Source organism: Miniopterus schreibersii (genome assembly GCF_964146895.1).
Source record: "Miniopterus schreibersii genome assembly, chromosome: 13".
Classification (NCBI taxonomy): domain Eukaryota; kingdom Metazoa; phylum Chordata; class Mammalia; order Chiroptera; family Miniopteridae; genus Miniopterus; species Miniopterus schreibersii.
Genome location: NC_138113.1, coordinates 51,178,827 through 51,199,003, shown reverse-complemented (window position 1 = coordinate 51,199,003; position 20,177 = coordinate 51,178,827). Strand labels below are relative to the sequence as shown.

At 38.8% G+C, this 20,177-nt stretch overlaps 1 protein-coding gene across 1 annotated transcript in view; it reads left to right on the top strand.

Moving 5' to 3' along the window:
- BUB1 (BUB1 mitotic checkpoint serine/threonine kinase) overlaps positions 1-19,674 on the top strand; it is a 47,522-nt gene extending 27,848 nt beyond the window's left edge. The window contains exons 18-25 of the mRNA XM_081156029.1: positions 4,275-4,513; positions 5,808-5,951; positions 11,459-11,574; positions 11,887-12,048; positions 12,226-12,383; positions 15,566-15,740; positions 16,363-16,469; positions 17,876-19,674. Coding sequence (XP_081012155.1) covers positions 4,275-4,513; positions 5,808-5,951; positions 11,459-11,574; positions 11,887-12,048; positions 12,226-12,383; positions 15,566-15,740; positions 16,363-16,469; positions 17,876-18,071 — 1,297 coding nt within the window. The 3' untranslated portion in view covers positions 18,072-19,674. The remainder of the gene's footprint in view (positions 1-4,274; positions 4,514-5,807; positions 5,952-11,458; positions 11,575-11,886; positions 12,049-12,225; positions 12,384-15,565; positions 15,741-16,362; positions 16,470-17,875) is intronic.
- The last annotated feature ends 503 nt before the right edge of the window (positions 19,675-20,177 follow it).

Below are 20,177 nucleotides of genomic sequence, written 5' to 3'. Positions count from 1 at the left end.
AATTGGAAGCACTGGAATTTGAACCCATATCTCTCATTTCAGAATCCTTGCTGTCACCATTGAGCTGTACTGGCTCTTGTTATCAAAAACCCCTTCTTTTTTCTTTAATTAGGGAAAAGGGATTTCTTTTTTTTGTTACATTTGTAATATTTTTTTCTTTTTTTTTTACCTTTATTTTTATTGTTGACACTATTACAGATGCCCCCATCTTACCCCCCTTTGCCCACCTCCACCCAGCACCCAACCCCCCCTTTCCCTCTGGCCATCACCACACTGTTGTCTGTGTCTATGGGTTTATGCATATATTTTCTTTAGCTAATCCCTTCACTGTTTATCATCTAGTCTCCCCTCCCCCGACAGCTATCAGTCTGTTCCATGAATCCATGCCTCTGTTTCCATTTAGTTTGTCAGTTTATTTTGTTCATTAGATTCCACATATAAGTGAGGTCATATGGTATTTGTCATTCTCTGACTAGCTTATTTCACTTAGCATGATAATCTCCAAGTTCATCCATGCTGTCACAAAAGGTAAGATTTCCTTCTTTTTTATGGCTGCATAGTATTCCATTATGTAAATGTACCACGGCTTTTTTTTTATCCGCTCATCTACTGATGGGCACTTGAGCTGTTTTCTAGATCTTGGCTATTATAAATAATGCTGCTATGAACATAGGGGTGCATATATTCTTTTGAATTGGTGTTTGGGGATTCTTAGGATATATTCCCAGAAGTGGGATCACTGGGTGAAAAGGCAGTTCCATTTTGAATTTTTTGAGGAAACTGCATGCTGTTTTCCACAGCGACTGCACCAGTCTGCAATCCCACCACCAGTGCACTAGGATTCCCTTTTCTCCACATCCTCACTAGCATTTGTTTGTTGATTTATTGATGGTAGCCATTCTGGTAGGTGTGAGGTGATACCTCATTGTGGTTATAATTTGCATCTTTCTGATTAGTGATGTTGAGCATTTTTTCAAATGTCTATCGGCCAGCTGTATGTCCTCTTTGGAGAAGTGTCTGTTCAGGTCCTTTGCCTGTTTTTTAATTGGATTTGTCTTCCTGGTGTTGAGTTATATAAGTTCTTTGTATATTTTGGAAATTAACCCCTTATCAGATGTATCCTTGGCGAATATGTTCTCCAGTATAGTGGGTTCCCTTTTCATTTTGTTGATGGTTTTGTTATTTTTTTGCTGTGCAGAAGCTTTTTATAGTTTGATGTGGTCCCATTTGTTTATTTTTCCCTTTGTTTCCCTTGCCCTGGAAAACATATCAGCAAAAATATCACTATGAGAGATGTCTGAGATATTACTGCCTGTGTTTTCTTCCAGGATTTTTATCGTTTCGCAACTTGCATTTAAGTCTTTTATCCATTTGGGGTTTATCCTTGTGTATGGTGTAAGTTGGTGCTCTAGTTTTATTTTTTTGCATGTACCTGTCCAGTTTTCCCAACACCATTTATTGAACAGACTGTTTACTCCATCGTATGCTCTTGCCTCCTTTGTCAAATATTAATTAATCATATAGGCATGGGTTAATTTCTGGGCTCTCTGTTCTGATCCATTGATCTATATTCCTGTTCTTATGTCAGTACCAGGCTGTTTTGATTATAATGGCTTCGTAGTGTAGTTTGATATCAGGTATTATAATACCTCCAACTTTGTTTTTCTTTCTCAAGATTGCTGAGGCTTTTCAGGGCCTTTTGTTCAAAAGCTCCTCCTTAAACTAAGGCCCCAGTAAATAAATGACTGGATAAAGGACATAAGCAGAATTTACAAAAGAAAAAATAATGAATACACATATGTGGGAAATAGTTAACTCATGAATAATAAAATTAATGCAAATTGAATAAATTTTGCCTTAATTTAAAATTCTGCCCACTGGGCACAGTTTGTACTGACCACTAGGAATCTTCCTGTGCAACTAAACTTTTGACTCACAAGACTACCATAAGCCACACTTGGCATAAGATGACTTAGAAATACATAGGACAGAAATCATAGTTGCCAGCAGAGTAGTTCTGTCCAAGAAACTATTGCCTTTGACCCCAGTGAGACAGTTAAGCTGCAAAGAAACAAGACTCACTCATGTACACTCCATAGATTGAGCTTCCAGGGTCCAGATCCTTTATGAGTCATTGTACCACAAGCCTGAAGTTATGGATTCCCAGCACATATTTCTAATTCTCCCAGCCTAGATACAGTTACCATTGACCATGGTTACTTTTTACCATAATCAGTGGTGACAGTGATACTCTTACCTTTTCAGTTTTCAGGGGGAAAGAGCTAGAAAGTTAACCAAAATAATTCCCATGGAGAGGTAAAAAGAGTTTTGTTAATCATTTATGCACCCATATCGATTTTGGTACTTGTGTTGCTAGTAGTAGTGTACATGGTTAAGAGACAGATTTTTCTGGTTTTGGCTACCCCTATTATCTGTTTTGTTGTAATATAAAATATTGGAAATATTTTCAGTATCTAAGAAACATGGAATTTTCTATTCCAGGCATACATCCAGTGGATCAAATGGTGTATAGTCATTAAAACCCATGCTGGAACTGTGGAGAAATCTGCAGACACACCTTTACCAAATGATCAGGGTTAATGTCACCAGTGATCAAACATGGTGATATGTAATAAGAAGATTACTTCACCTCTGTGATATTTCCCCCCAAAACCAATACTCACAGCCCAGTCATCAGGAAACATCAGAGAAACCCAAATTGAGGGGCATTCTGTAAAATGCCTGGCCAGTACTTCTCAAAACTGACAGGTTTTGGGAAACTAGGAAAGACTGAGAAACTTCCACAAAAGAGACAAGAGAGTGAGGAAATTTGACAACTAAGTGCAACATGGTATTCAGGGTCAGGTCCTGAAGCAGCTGAAGGACAATGTGGAAAAGTCATGAAATCTGTGCAAAGTTGGGAAGTAGTTAATAGTCATAACAAATGTTGGTTTCTTGGTTTTGACAAAGGAACCACTGTAATTTGAGATAACTTTAGAGGAATTGGGTGAAGAGTGTATGGGAATTCTCTAGTATCTTTGCAACATTTTTTTAAAACCTAAAATTATTCTAAAATTAGTTGGTTTTTCTTTTAGAAATTCAGTTAGAAAAATGCCTGTGCCAAGAGGTAAAAATGCAACATGAAGTTGCATGTATAAACTCATCTGTATAAAAATGTATTCTTATCCACATGTTTGTGTATACTGCATGTAAAGGTGGGGGAAGGTATGCGTGTAGAGTTGTGTATACAGTCAATTCTTGTTATTTGCATTGGTTCTTCTCTGTAAAAGTCACTGCAAACACTGGACCATTGCTCTCAGGAGAAATACTGAGTGAGATTCCTATGAGCCTGTGCTCACGACATATTGTTTAAAAGGCACCTTATTTAATTGTTGACTCATTAACACTGAACTCACTGCCACCAGTGCTATAACTTATTCCTGAAGTGTTCATCTAGCATGTGTATTTTCTCCATAAGACACATCACAGTCTTCCTTCACTTGGGAATACTAGACAGCATTTCAGCTCCACCCTTGGAAAACATTTTAAACAGTGAAATCACCCAAAAAATGAGCACAAAAATGCCAAAAAAAAAAAAAAAGCCTTGTCACTAAGTATACTGTACACATACACAGTATGAGAGCTGAAGCAAGACAGTACATGGCCTTACCCAACCTCACCTGGAACATACGTTGGGTGACTCAGATTTTTTGCCACTCTGCATCTCTGCAGGTTGAGTATTGATTTGGGGTTTACAAATAAATTTTACTATGCATGTGAATTCATAAGTATGGAATCCATGAGTAATGAGGATTGAATGTAGAGAGATGTATGTGTGTGTGGAAATGTAGCAGTGTTAGATTGTTGGACGTGGTTCACACTTTCTGTTTGTTTCAGTGTTATAGGAGAAGGCATTTTGGAATAAAGAGAAGTGTTCAGTCTTGGTGACAGTACTGATGCTCAGATAACAGCTTGAGGGAGTAAACTGTTTCCTCTCAATGTTTCCTAGTAAAGAATGTACCCTGGATTACCTACCTATTTATCTAATATATTACTGCACCTTTTATTTATTTCTATTCATATGGTACTAGCTGTGTTTTTGCATATTTTTGCTTTGTCTGAAGGAAATGCTTTAATCAACTCTTTGTGAAGCAATTTTGGCATATTATTCCTAAAATGAAAAGGAAACTGAGACTTTTATGTGATCAAATCCAGTAGGCTTGTAATCACATGGTGTTTTGTTTCCTCCTCTCTCATTCCTCTTACATATCCAGTCCAATTCAAGAGAAAAGCCTGGAACCAGCATTCCCCAACCATGCGTCTTCAGTGTCCTCACTGCATCCAAGCCAGGCAGCTGCAGGTGGCACGTTGACCTGCGAGGCGGAGCAGAGCCTGAAGGCTTGTACACTCGTAGATACTGACCTTGCCGTTGTGGGGGAGCCATCAGATGCCAGCGCTGGGCTCCAGGCAGAATGGATGCAGCCTCATTCACTTGGGAATGTCAATGCCTCAAGTATGAACAGATTCTCAGTCTTCATTATGTTCCTGAATAAGGACAGTTGCCTGGTAAAAGCTGCTTCATGAAAAGCTCAAGGAGCTGTGACTTGAATATCATTTAGTAGAAGATAAGTTCAGACAGAACTTGCATACTTTATCACAGGGTAGTACAGTAGTAGGGTGCTTTGGGGCAAGTTCATCCATTTTAATTTTAGAAAGTGTCAAAATACCTATTGGAAGAGGAAATTGGAATTGGAGGACATACTATGTGTCAAGCATTTAATGTAATACTGTTATCTCCATTTTACAGAAATGTAACCAGGTTCAGGGTTAAGGGACCCCTAAGCCCAGGCTACACAGACACATCTTGCATAATGGTTAGAAGCACAGCCTCTGGAGGTAGACTGGCCAGGTTCTAATCCTGGTTCGCTCTCTTATGAGGTCCTGCGATCTTGGCTGAGATAATTTCAGTCCTCTGTGGCACTCTTTCTGTAAAGTGGCAGCGATGGTCATACCTACTTAGTCTTATTGTAAGGACCAAGTGACTTACTAAATGTAAAGTACTCAGGACAGTGTTCTGCGTACGCTTAGCACTAAGTAAATATTGATGCTGGGTTAGGCTTGATAATTGCCACTAACTTTTTTCTTCCCTTTAGAAATGATTTCTCTTTTGTGAACCCACAGTATCTCATACATGCAGATTGCACATAGATAGTGTAAGTGTTAAAAGGCAGCATGTTTTGCCTGGCTCGGGTGGCTCGGTTGGAGCATCATCCTGTACACCATATAGGTTGCAAGTTTGATCCCTGGTTGGGGCAAATACAGGAAGCAGCTGAACAATGTTTCTCTCACATTGATGTTTCTCTCTCTAAAATCAGTAAACTTAGGTGAGGATTAAAAAAAGGGGGGGGCGCGCAACATGTTTTGTTGACATAAGTGGAAAAACAATTTAGAGAATATATATCCTGAGCATATTCGAAGTACCTGATATCCAGGTCTGACTTTAAGACATGTGTCCATAATTGTGCTAAAGGCACTATCTAGCTGTTCCAGGTGAGTGAAACAAGTGTCTTTGGTGTTGATTTCCTTTGTCTCAACTGAATATTGATTTAAGTTTATAGAACTAAAATGACAATGAATTGTATAGAACCATCCATTTTGACTTTTGAAAATGGTTCTTTATTATTTGAATCAATGCTCTTTACAGATGAGGCTTTTGAAAGCTTAGTTAATGCGTGTCTCCCATTTGCTTTATTTGTAATATCTTGGGCACTGAATTTATTTTCTTTTTTTGTTCCCATTTCTTTAAGACTTCACTGTTGAGAATCCATGGGATGATCAATTGATTTTCAAACTTCTGTCTGGGCTCTCTCAACCAGTGCGCTCCCGTCCAGATGCTTTCGAGTGGCAGTGTAAACTCCCTGCCATCAAACCCAAGACTGAGTTTCAGCTGGGTAAGAATTATGTAGTGGTAAAACTTTAAGCTCTCATTTCTCTGTGGGAAGTTGGTGGTGACCCGTGTGTGTGTGATTCTGCTCCTGGCACCACCACCACCTCTGGATGGATAGATAAGAGTTTTATCTGTAAGACTAAGCAGAGAACATTTTGTTAAGCCGTGACAGTAGGTAACATTTTGATTGCTGTTGGGGCTCTAACTTATAGAAGGCCAGTTGACAATACAAAATTGAAAATGCACATATTTTTAGGCACAGACATCACTTCTGAGAATTTCCCACAGATATACTGCATACATTCCAAATGACATGTGCCCGTAAAAGCAGCAGGTTGGGAGCTACATAGGTGTCAATAGGGATTGCCTCAATAAATAATCGGTCATCTCTGCAGTGAAATGCAGCTCTCTGTACTTATAGGGGATGACCTCCAAAACATGCTGCTAAAAGACAGGGTAGACTTTTACTATGTGCTGCTTTTTTTGTTTCTTAAAAAGGAGAAGATTATATATATATATTCATATTTGATAGTATTTCTGGAAAACTATTGAAAGGTACTCAAAACTAATAAAAATGGGAGTGGGAAACAGTGGATGTGGATAACAATGGGAATAACACTTCTAACAATGTACTTTCCATGCAAGTATACACAGACTCCCTTATTAATGTCTTGTATTAGTGCAGTACATTTATTGAAGTTGATGAGCCAATATTATTACATTATTATTAACTGAAGTTTATATTGGGGTTCTCTCCCTTAGTATTGTATATTCTGTTTTGAGAAATGTGAAATGACTTGTATCCATTATTACAATACCATTAAGAGTAGTTTCACTGCCCTAAACGTGCCCTGTGCTCCACTTATTCATCCCTCTCTCCCTTCACCTGAAACTCTGGCAGCCACCCATCTTTTCACTACTGTCTCCATAGTTTTGCCTTTTCCAGAACATCATATAGATGAATCATACTGTATGTAGACTTTTCAGATTGGCTTCTTTCACTGAGCAATATGGATTTAAGTTTCCTCCATGTCTTTTAATGGCTTAATAGCTCTTCTAAATTGCTGAGTAATAATTCACTGTATGAATGTACTGTCATTTATTTATTCATTCACCTATTGAGGCCATCTTGGCTGTGAATTGTGGTACATTGTTTCTTTCAAGGAATTGGTCCATTTCATGTAGGTTATCAAATTTGTGGGCATAGAAGTTCTCATAGTGTTCCTTTATTATCCTTTTAATGTTCATAGAATCTGTAGGGATGCTTCTGTTTCATTTCTGATAATAGTAACATGTGTCCTCTCTTTTTCTTAGGCAACCTGGCTATGGGCCAATTGGTTTATTGATCTTTTTAAGAATCAGCTTTTACATGTATATGTATATATGTGTATATATATATATTCATATATGTGTGTGTGTGTATTCTCTATTGGTTTTCTGTTTTCAATTTCATTGATTTTTTTTTGCTCTAATTTTTTTTTCTGCTTACTTTGGATTTAGTTTCCTCTTTTCTAATTTCTAAGGTGGAAACTAAGATTATTGGTTTTAGATCTTCTTTTCTAATATAGGCATTTAGTGCTACAAGTTTTCCTCTAAGCACTGCTTTTGCTGTTTCCAACAATTTCAATAAATTGTGCTTTCATTTTTATTTAGTTCAAAATATTTTTCAATTTGTCTTGAGATTTCTTCATGGACTCATGTGTTATTTAATCTCCAAGTGTTTTGGGGCTTTCTGGTTATCTTTTTTTCTTTAAATTTTATTTTATTTATTTATTTTTAAATATATCTTTATTGATTTCAGAGAGAGGAAGGGAGAGGGAGAGAGAGAGTTGAAACATCAGTGATGAAAGAGTCATCATTGGTGGGCTGCCTCCTACACGCCTCCGACTTGTGGATTGAGCCTGCAACATGGGCATGTGCCCTGACCAGGTATTGAACCTCGATCTCCTGGATCCTAGGTCAATGCTCAACCACTGAGCCACGCCTGGCTGGGCTCTGGTTATCTTTCTGTTGATTATTAGTTTAATTCCATTGTGTTCTGACTGCATATTTTGTGTGATTTTTTTTTTTTTTTTTTTTTTTAATTGTTAAGATGTGTTTTATGGCCTAGAATGTGGCCTTTCTTGGTGAATGTTCCATGTGAACTTGAGAAGAATGTGTATTCTGCTGTTGTTGGATGAAGTAGTATATAAATGTCAGTTAGATCATTTGATTGGTGGTGCTGTTTAGTTCAACCTTGGCCTTACTGATTTTCTGCCTGATGAAGGAATGAGAAATCTCCAAATATAATAGTGAGTTCATCTATTCTTATAGTTCTATCAATTTTTGCCTCATTATTTTAATGCTCTACTGTTAGGCACATACACTTATTAAGGGCTGTTATGTCATTTTGGAGAACTTACTCCAGCATCATCTTTTGATACCTCTTTTTATCCCTGATAACTTTCCTTGCTCTGAAGTCTGCTCTGTCTGAAATTAACATAGCTACTCTGGCTTCCTGTTGATTAATGTTAGTGTGGCATATCTTTCTCCATCACTTTACTTTTTATTTTATTAAGATGTGTTTCTTGTAGACAACATATAGTTGGGTCTTGGGTTTTTATCTACTGTTACAGTCTCTGTTTTCAATGGTATATTTAGTCTGTTGATAATTTAAAGTGATTGTTGATATGGTTGGATTAGTATCTACTGTATTTGTTAACTGTTTTCATTACCCTTATTCTTTTTTTCCTTTTTGTCTTCTACTCTCTGCCTTGTCTGGTGAGTATTTCTATGATTCCATTTTCTCTCTTCTCTTAGCATATTAATTATAGTTCTTTTCTTTTTTCAGTGGTTGCCTAGAGTTTGCAATGTACATTTATAACTAATTCAAGTCCACTTTCAAATAACATGATACCACTTCACAGTAGTGCAAGTGCTCTTCCTGTCCCTTATAGCATGACTGTCTCTCATTTCATTTATCCATAAACTGTACTTACTAAATATATAAAAGATTTCATTTTATCCCTTTTTTACACTTTTAAGATCTGAGTTTCTGACCTATATCATCTTACTTCTCTCTGAAGAACTTTTTAAAAATATTTCTTTCTTGCAAGGCAGGTTTGCTGGTGACAGATTCTGTTAATTTTTGTTTGTCTAAGAAAGGGCATTTTTTCTTCACCCTTGAAGAGATTGTTTGACTGCACACAATTTTTTTTTTTTTTTTTAATATATCTTTATTGATTCAGAGAGAAGAAGGGAGAGGGAAAGAGAGAGTTGAAACATCAGTGATGAGAGAGTCATTGATCGGCTGCCTCCTGCACTCCCCTGACTGGGGATCGAGCCCACAACCTGGGCATGTGCCCTGACTGGGAATCGAACTTCGATCTCCTGGATCCTAGGTGGATGCTCAACGGCTGAGCTATGCCCAGCCCTACTGGACACAGAATTTTTGGTGGGTAGTTTTTCTTTCCAGATTTACTCCATTCACTCTGTGAAGAGAAGTCAATATGATCCTTGGATTATCCTTGCTCCTCTGCAGGTTGTTTTATCCTCTGGCTTCTTTCAGTATTTTCTCCTTGTCTAATATCCTGCAATTTGGCTATCACATGGGTAGGTGTAGATTTTTTTGTAATTTTCTTGCTTGGTGTTCTCTGAGATTCTTGGATCTGTAACAGTGTCTGCCAGTAATTTTGGAAGTTTCTCAGACATAATTACTCCAAGTATTTCTTCTGTTTCTCTTTTCTTCCTTCTTGTATTCTCATACATTTACCTTTTGCAGTTGTCCCTCAGTTCTGGAACACTTCTATTATCTCTTTGCATTTCAGTTCCTAGAAGTTTCTAGCAACATATCCTGAAGCTCAGAGATCTTTTTCCTAACCTTGTGCAGCCTGTTGTTAAGCCCATCAGACAGTCTTCATTTCTGTTAGTGTTTTTCTATCTAGCATTTCTTTTGGATTCTTTCTCAGAGTTTCAATTTGTCTGTTTATATTACCCACCTATTCTTACATGTACTTTTTTATTAGAGCTCTTAGCATAGTAATCATAATTTATTTTAATTTCTGGTCTTATAATTCAAAATCTTTACTATATTCCTGTGTGGATTTGATGCTTGCTCTGTCTCTTAAAGATCTGTTTTTTGTTTTTTAGTGTGGCTTTGTCACTTTTGTTAGAAGCAGGAGCTGATATACCGGGTCAGAGGAACTGAGATAAATAGGACTTTCTGTAAGATTTGTGCTTATCTTATTTGGGATGAGGCTGTATTTACTCTTTGCTGTCACTGGAAGTATCAAAGCTAAAATTTCCCTTTGTGTCCTTATTTCTGTATCTTGTTATGTCTGAGTTTCCCTAGAGAACTGTTCCTAAATATGGGTCTGAGAACGTCAGTTCTTTCTGTCATAACCCATCTAGTACTGGGGTTCCTGCTCGACCCCTGTTCTGACAAGCTGCTCATCTTTGTATGCACCCGTCTGACTCCTGAATATGGGGGGGCAGCAGTTTGCCCTGTGACCTCAGTTCTCTAATGCATCTAAGAAGAATTCTCGATTTTCAGTTTTTTCAGCTTTTTTCTTATTGTGAGAGTGGAGTGATAACTTCCAAGCTCCTTATATACCAAATGAGAAACCAGAAGTCTTTTTTATATTTGATTTTGCATGTGTGAATTATTCTTTTTAATTAATTTAAAATTTTATTACACCTTCACTTCTGTGGTCCTTCTCCCACAAACAGTAACATTAGTGTTATTGAAAAATATCAAGACAAATCCAATTTGAGGGACATTCTGACCAGTACTCCTTGGAATTGTCACGGCCGTCAAAAATAGGAAATTAGAAACTGGCACAGCCTAAGGAGATTTGATGCCTGTGTCCTTCAACATTCAGGAGAAACTAGTTATATCTGAACAAAGCATGGAGTTAATAGTAACATACCAATGTTGGCTCTTCATTTGTGACAAGTAGACCATGGTTATGTAAAACTTCACAGGGGAAAGTGGATGCAGAGCATATAGACACTCTTCTATCTGTGCAACTTTTCTGTACATTGAAAACTGTTCTAAAGCAAAAGGTTTACTTTGTAAAATTTAATTATCTATTAGAAGTATTGGCACAATTATGCTTCCCCCTTTTTATTCCGATGTAGAACACTTACATTTTTCAAAGGCATGTTAAATCTCTGTTTAGCATTCCACAGAGGATTTGACGTGTTCTTTTTGGCATCACAACAGTCTCGTTAAATAGGCAGCTCAGATATGAGCCCTTTAAATGTGAGCACATTGGTGTAGAGAGGGTGGCTGCCCAAGTCCCTGCCACTGTGTGACAGGGCTGGCCTAGCAGTGCTGCCCATACTCCTTCACATCATTTAAGAAGAGGGCTGTTTTGTGGCATGCAGGATGGGAAAAGCATCTTCTGAAGGGGCTATATATTTATGAAAGCAATTCAGGCACCCAAGAAAATTTTGCAAATACTTCATTTTGATAAAGTCTTTAATGTTTCAGCCTTTTTTTTCTTCAATTTGATGTGTCTGTCTCCTCAGGTTCTTTGCAGGTCTACATTGATCACCTTCTTGGAGAAGGGGCTTTTGCCCAGGTCTATGAAGTTACCCATGGAGATGTGAAGGACACCAAAAGTAAACAGAAATTTGTTTTGAAGGTAAGTGATCTGGGCAGCTTTTTGTTTAATATAGAAATGCATTTTAGAACTTGAGTTTGCCAGCCTCTTTTTTAAGACAGTGGTGGTTTCATTTAGGTTCATAGCCTACACTTAAGAACCAAAATTATCCTGCAAGGACTCAGAATCACCTTGCCACTAGAATTATGTTGCAGCGGGTCCCATACTGCGGCAACAGCGCATAGCTTGTCATCACTTCCCACCCCATGTCCTTCACTGGGATGGAGGTTGCTTTCCTGTCATCATTTTCCAGAATGTGAGACTGGATTTGAATGTCACATACCTGGTTTGCAGGTCCAGAAGCCCGCCAATCCCTGGGAGTTCTACATTGGGACCCAGCTGATGGAGAGACTAAAGCCTAATGCACGACACATGTTTATCAAGTTCTATTCTGCCCACTTCTTCCAGGACGGCAGTGTATTAGTGGGAGATCTCTACAGCTATGGAACATTACTGGTAAATGTATTCACTTTGATGATGTGGACATGAATATGAAGTTCATTGTCTTGTGCTTGCACATACCTTGTGCAGTTGGAGCTTATATTGGAGTGGTAGGTGGGGGAAAACCTCTTGACTTGAAATATCACTGATCCTGTGTAGCCAGTTTATGATTCCACTTTCCATTTTTTCTAGAATGCCATTAATCTCTATAAAAACATCCCTGAAAAAGTGATGCCTCAAGCTCTAGTGCTTTCCTTTGCTATCAGAATGCTGCACATGATTGAACAGGTCCACAGCTGCGAGATCATCCATGGAGACATTAAACCAGACAACTTCATACTTGGAAGCAGGCGAGTATTGCAGTTTTATTTATTTTTTGTTAATCCTCACCCAAGGATAGTTTTTCTATTGATTTTTTTTTTTTTTTTTTTTAGAGAGTAGAACTGAGGGATGGAGGGGAAGAGACATAAGTGTGAAAAATTCATGTCAATTGGTTGCCTCCTACATGCATCCAGACTGAGGCTGGGGATCGAACCTGTGACCCTTCGGTGTCTGAGCCAACAGTCTTAACCACTGAGCCACACCGACTAGGGCAAGTGTTGCGTTTTTTTGTGTTTTTAAATTTATCTTTATTGTTGAAAGTATTACAGATATCCCCTATTTTTCCCCCATTGATCCCCTCCACCCCAAATCCACCCCCCTCCCAGACCTTCACCACAGTATTATCTATGTCCATGGGTTATGTATATGTGCATATAAGTTCTTCGATTAATCTCTCCCTACCCACTCCCCCATCCCTGCCTTCCCACTGAGATTCATTAGTCTGTTCCATGCTTCTATGTCTCTGGGTCTATTTTGTTCATTTATTAGATGTCACATATGAGTGAGATCATGTAAAACTGAATCAGAAAGAATCAGAAAACCTGAATAGGCTAATAACAACTGATGAAATTGAAGCAGTAATTAAAAAAAACTCCCAGCAAACAAAAGTTCTGGTCTGGATGACTTCATAGGGGAGCTTTCTAATTCTTTAAGTTATAGGGCTTAATAAAAATTTTTCTTGCTTTTTGAGGTAGGCCTGCAGTGCTGTGAACTTCCCTCTGAGGTCTGTTTTCGCTGAGGTCCCATAGATTTGAGGTTGTGTGTGCATTTTCGTTTGTTTCTAGGAAGTTTTTGATTTCTTTCTTGATCTTATTGGTAACCCATCATTGTTTAATAACATGCTATTTAGCCTCCATGTATGTGAATGTTTTTGAGTGTTTTTCCTGTAGTTGATTTCTAATTTCATGCCCTTGTGATCTGAGATGCTTGCTAGAAGATGATTTTAATCTTCTTGAACTTGTAGAGACTGGTTTTGTGTCCTAACATGTGGTCTATCTTTGAGGATGACCCATGTGCACTTGAGAGGAATGTATATTCTGTAACTTCAGGGTGAAATGTTCTGTAAATATCAAATCCATTTGATATAGTGGACCATTTAATCACTGCTTCTGTGTTGACTTTTTGTCTGGAAGATCCATCCAGTGAAGTCTGTGACTATATTGCTATTGATCTCTCCCTTAAAGTCCTTAAGGTTATGTTGATAGGTCCTTATTTCTTTAATTCTTTATGCCTATGTTTCTCTCTCTATTTCTTCTTATTACAGCAGTCGCTTTAACATTTCCTGCAATGTTGGTTTGGTGGTGATAAACTCCTTTAGCCTTTTTTTGTCTGGGAAGCTCTTTATTTCACCATCTATTTTGAATGATAGCCTTGCTGGATAGTTTTTTTAATGATAGTCTTGGAGTCAGATCCTTGTTTTGCATTACCTTGAATACTTCATGCCATTCCCTTCTGGCCTGTAGAATTTCTATGGGAGCTCCTTTGTAGGTAACAGATTGCTTTTCTCTTGCTGCCTTTAAGATTCTCTGTCTTGAATTTTTGGCGTTTTAATTATGATGTGTCTGGGTGTGGGCCTGTTTGGGTTCTTCTTGCTTGGGACTCTCTGTGCTTCCTGAACTTATGACTTTTTCCTTCACTAGGTTAGGAAAGTTTTCTGCTATTATTTCTTGAAACAGGCTCTCTTAACCCTTGTTTATTTTCGACCTCTTCTGGCACTCTTATCATATGAATATTGGTAAGTTTCATGTTGTCCCACAGCTCCCTTAGACTGTCTTCCTGTTTTTTAATTGTTTTTTATCCTTTTGGATCTCTGATTGAGTGATTTTTTTTCTACCCTGTCTTCTAATATGCTGATCTGATTCTCAGCTTCCTCTAATCTGCTGTTTATTCCTTCCTATGTATTCTTTATTTCTGCTATGTCATTCTTAATTTCTTCGTAGTTCCCATATCTTTTTTCATGCTGTCTGGCATCCTTACAATCAGTATTCTGAACTCTATATCTGATACATTGCTCATCTCCATTTCATTAAGTTCTTTTTCTGGAGACTTCTCTTGTTCTTTCATTTGGAGCTTGTTTTTTTGTCTCCCCATTTTGGCTGCTTTTTGGGATTTGTTTCTATGTATTAGGAAGGTCTGCTAGGACTCTCAGTCTTTTTGGTTGGTGTCTGGTGCAGGCCAATGTCAGACACTGTGACTGGCCTTGGGTACCCTGTTTGGAGCTATCAACAACCCATAGCTTGAGGTCCCCTCTGTTGGGGCTGGGTGCATTTGCTTTTCCAAGGCCCAGGTCCAGAGGTAGATCAGACAAAGACTCAAAGCACTCTGAAGTCTGCCTCTGCCTGCAGGCTGATTAATCTGATTCTCTTAATGAGCATCAGGCTGTAGAAACTCCTCTGGGTAGGGCGAGAGGTTTTCCTGCAGGGTGCACCAATTGCTTCCCCTTCAGTCAAAAGCTGCTTGGAAAATGTCTGCCTCTCCAGTATGGGGGAATGATTGGGCACAGGAATCCAGAGGGGTGCCCTCTGAGCTCTATCTCCAGAGCCCACAACCCTAGATACTCCTCACACAGCTCCAGCCCACTCTGCTTTCTCTCTGCTGGACCCCAAGATAAGTGGCTGCACACGAAACTTTGTGTGTTGGCTGTTTAAGAGAGTGCCTGCATTTCCAGCTGCCTTTTCCTGGCAGACAGAAACCCTACTGCTTTTCACAGCCAGATATTCTGTGTGCACCTTTCTCAGTTCTGGTGCTTTTGGGAGGGAATCCAAGCCTGGGGTTTAGGCCCTAGAGTCCTCAGTGGGAACCCCCCACAGTTGGGATATCCCTTGGGACCTTCAGCTGCTGCCTGAAGGGTCCCCAACCAACCCTCTCGTTCTTCCACACTTTCTACCAGTCTCTTTTCGGTCTCCACTTTCCTCCTTGGTTATGAGGGTGCTCTCTAGCTCATCTTCAGTTGCAGTTGATTACTCAGGATGGTTTCTCTATATTTTAGATGTAATTCCAGTTTGGTCCTGAGTATAGCTTCCACTCAGTCCACTGCCATCTTTAGTCCCCCAAGTGTTGCATTTTTAACAGGGTTCTTCTCTTACTGTTTGCCCAGCAGACTTTTTTTAATTTTGCTCATGCAACCTGGCCTTGTTTGTGTTTAATACAGATTTTTGGAACAGGATGGAGAAGATGATGATTTATCTGATGGCTTGGCATTGATTGACCTGGGTCAGAGTATAGATATGAAACTTTTTCCAAAAGGAACTACATTTACAGGAAAGTGTGAAACATCCGGTTTTCAGTGTACTGAGATGCTCAGTAACAAGCCGTGGAACTACCAGGTATAGAGTTAACATGAGAGATTTGGAAACATTTTCCTTTATCACACTTACTATATTTTCAGAATGAATTTGGGCATCTAGTTAGCTTGAGCTGCTCTAGCCTCCTTTCCTGGGATTTAGGTCATGCTTGAGTGTTGTGTTCAATTACAAGCACATTCACAAATTTGTTGAGTCATCAAATTTAGCGCAAAGCTTTGGAGTGCAGTGAGAGCGGAGGCTGGGGTCTCAGGGCAAGGAGTGCAGTGAGAGCAGAGGCCAGGGTCCCAGAGGAAGGAGTTAGAAGGCCTTCCAAACTGTCCCTGCAGGGGTATGGTTACATGTTATGTTTGTCTCTGGGTGACAAAACAAAGGACTTGGAAGAGCACAATAGCTTAAGGAGAACAGAACTTTCTAAGAGGCTACTTCAGGGGGCAGTGGGTGATCTGTCCATGGAAGCTTCCAGCAAAGCCTAGACAGGCACTCAGTAGAGCACATCAGTGGGATACCTGAACAAATGCTGTCCAGATTCTTTAAAAGTAACATCTTGTGGTTGTGTAGCTTGCTGAGTAAGTTAGAGAGACATCTTAATATACTGATGTGTGAATTATTATTTTAGACATAGAGACCTATATTTTCTCTGCAGATTGATTACTTTGGAGTCGCTGCAACAGTGTACTGCATGCTTTTTGGCTCTTATATGAAAGTGAAAAATGAAGGAGGAGTCTGGAAGCCTGAAGGTTTTTTTAGAAGGTGGGTATTAGCATTGGTGCTACAATGAGAAGAGAATAAATGTGGTGGAATGTTGAGTTCCATCTGGGGGGAAATGGATCTCGACCACTGCATGGAAAACCCATACCTTGGCGAGTATGGTGACATGGCACAGTCCTGGGTGCTTGGTACAGTGAGCAAGTTCCACAGCTTCACTACTCTCTTCCCATCTGTGACAGTGGGGCAGCCAGTGCCCTCATAGAAACAATGGACACTCCTGGTGAGTGGTTGTCCCCCTGCACACACCAATCACCTGGTGTTACCGAACCTCCAGTTTTTGCTTGTCTTTTTGCGTATGGAAATGATAATGATCCTGCTTACCCCAGATGCTTATTATAATAAGCAAGAGAAATAATGCATTGAAAGTGCTTTGTAAATTATAAAGTACTATGATGAGGCAGCTATCCATCACAGGGTAGAGTTTTAAGTCCCACCCCTGTATGACTGTTTCTGAGACTTTCCTCATCCTTAAAATCACAGTGGAAATTAATGACTGACTAGGACTCTTCCTTTCAACATAGATGGCTCTCTTAATAATATAATGTGTGAATGAACTATTGGTAATGTTTAAGCCGAGCATTTGGTACATGTATGTTCATTATATCATTTATGTTCTTTCTTAGATGTTTTTGAGGCAGCAAAACATGCATTGAAAAGTAAGTACACTCATCTTGAGTGTACAGCCCAAATGGATTTTTACATACCTTATAAGAAAAAGACCAGTCAGCAGTATTTTTATAAAATGCAGAGGAAAACTTACAACAACTATGCTTTATTCTGCATGAATCATCAAATGTAGCAACTACTTTATACTTTCTGTTGTTCATAATGGAAGGACCAGAGCGGTATTCAGAAGGCTTCCATCTCTCACCAGAGAAGCCTTAAGTTAACCCTCAGAAGGCCTGGTAATCATGGGCTGGGTTTCCTTCCAGGAAAGCAAATTTCCCCCAGTGCATTATCTCCATGTTCTGGAGTTTTTGCAGTTAGCTTTAGCCATTACAGTGGTTAGAACTCTAAATCTGAGCTCTGTTCTAGGCAGCCCAGTCTGTCTGCCTGGTCCTGGCACATAAGCAATTAGGCTTACCATAGCCATTGACCAGATTATCAGATTCTGACAGTATAGCAAATAGAGCTAGCGAGAAACATCAGTATTCTTTAAAAAAAAAATTGAGTTTTTCCACTGAAGAGCTATTATAACTGACTACTTTTCTTAAATCACTTTTGGGGAAAAGGTGTGTATAAACGTTTAATTACATCTCTTACTTATAAATAGATTTAGCTGAAAGTTATGTTCAGCTGCCCACACCTGTGGGAGTCAAAGGCAACAGTGGGCTGCCCTGCATGCCGAATGCTACATTTTATCCTTTATTTGTTCTTTGCTTACTCAGGCTTCCACATTTGGACACGTGGAATGAATTTTTCCACATCATGTTGAATATTCCAGATTGTCGTCATCTTCCATCTTTGGATTTGTTAAGGCAAAAGCTGAAGAAAATATTTCAACAACACTATACGAACAAGATTAAGACCCTCCGGAACAGGCTAATTGTACTGCTCTTAGAACATAAGCGTTCTCGAAAATAAGACAGGGACACTCCTGAAAATCACCTGCTTTCTTGAGCCTTAGTGCCTCCACATTTTTGTTTGTGTAAATGTTTCTTTCCTTTTCTTTGTAAATGTTTCTTTTTAAAAGTTTACAAAATATATTCATGTGATGGCTTGGTTGTTGTCAATATTTCAGCAAAATACACTTGCCTGATAAGGTCCCTGTGTAGCAGGGCTGCTCTAGGGGATTAACATTCATGAGAAGAATCGGGGTGTGAACATTTTCTAAAATCACTTTTTAAACACTGACCTCTGTTCACTTTAAGCCAAAAAAGGTCCAAAACAGCTTTTTTCCCAAATTTGAGGGTTTATATTTGTGTAAAATAAACAAAAATTTCCCAAACATATCCAAGGGACTCAAGTTGTTACAAATAAAGTTTGCCTGTCCTTTACTGCCTGTTCTTCATTGCTATCTATGGGAAGTGTTAAAGGGCTAAATCTTAGGCCTCTTCATTATTTAAAAGTACCATTCAAAGCAAAATCTCGCGTCTTGAAAATAGTCTTATAAACTGTATAAATCATTAAATTAACCCTAAAGTTATAGTAGCCGGCTTACCATTTATTGATGTTTAAAGCTGGAAGGGTCCTACAACCTGAACTGAACCTCCTACCTCCTCCCTCCCTCCTCCATTAGCATAATGAGGAAAACCACTGAGGCAGCACCCAGTTCAAGGATTCAGACACTGCTTCCCCTCCCTACACACCCCCGCTCCGCTTTCCCAGTCCAAGGCCACCACAACTCACTTTGGGAATATTTCCAAAAACGATTCTATGCATGTTTCTGGTTTTTCATCCTCACCCGAGGGTATTTTTCCCATTGCTCTTCAGAGGAAGGGGGAGAGACACATCGATGTGAGAGAGCCACGTCAATTGGCTGCCTCCAGCATGCGCCCCAACCAAGGCAGGGGATCAAGCCTGCTACCGAGGTATATGCCCTTGGCCAGAATCAAACCTGGGACCCTTCCGTCCGTGGGTCGGTGCTCCAACTACAGCCAAATTGCCTACGGCTCCCTATTTTTGACACAACTACAGAATTCTGTTTGTGTGTTTTTCACTTAATATATATAGTAGAAACTACGTATGGCGTGGTCTCATTCTTGTTAATGGCTGTGTAGTACTTGGTTATATAATATATCTGTAAATTCCTAGGAGTGAAATTGATGGGTTAAAGATGGGTGCATTTAACATTTTGTGTCAATATTTGCAAATTGCCCCCCATAAGGGCTGTGCTAGCCGGCATGGAAGTTTTTGTTCCCCACACTTCCACTAACACCGCAGGTCTGTGGACCTTTGCTGCTGTGACGTGAAAAATGGGATTTCTTTGTGGTCTTCATTTGCATTGTTATGAATTACGTCAAATATATTCATGTATTCAAGAGCTGTGTTTTTCTGTGAACTCTATCCTTTGTGCACATTTTATTTGGATTGTTATTTTTCGAGTTAATTTGTAGGAGCTCTTGGTATATGAGATGCAAATATTTGTTCCAATTTATCATCTGTTATTGAATTCTTAAGATTTCTGTTGCCATGAAATTTTTTAAAATTTTGTATTGTACTCTGATACATAAAGTTTTAAATAACTTTTTTGGTTTTTGTGTCTTAAAATGCCATCCTTAATTGAGAAATAAGAAGAAAAAAAAGCTCTCTAATTTATACTAGTACTAATTTAAATAGTTAGGACTAAACTTTCGGTTGGTATTTTAAATCAGATCTAATTTTTTTCCTATTTTTTCTAGCTGGTAGTTTATATGAAGCCTGTTCATTTCTATAAGAAACTTTTCAGTTGATTCTTTTAAAGCTCCAAGTAACCATTACTATGAAAATGCTAATTTTATGTCTTTCCCAATTTTTTTTTTTTTTTGTAGGTTCCCTTTCATATTATAGATTGTTTCTTTTGCTCTGCAGAAGGTTTTCTTGTTGATATAGTCCCACTTGTTGATTTTTGCTTTTGTCACTTGTGGTTTTGGTGTCACCCAAAAATTTGTTAACCCATGTCAAGGAGCTTTTCCCTGTTCTAGGAGTTTAACAGTTTCAGGTCTTACATTTAAATCTAAAATCTATCTAAAGTTAACGTTTGTGAATGGT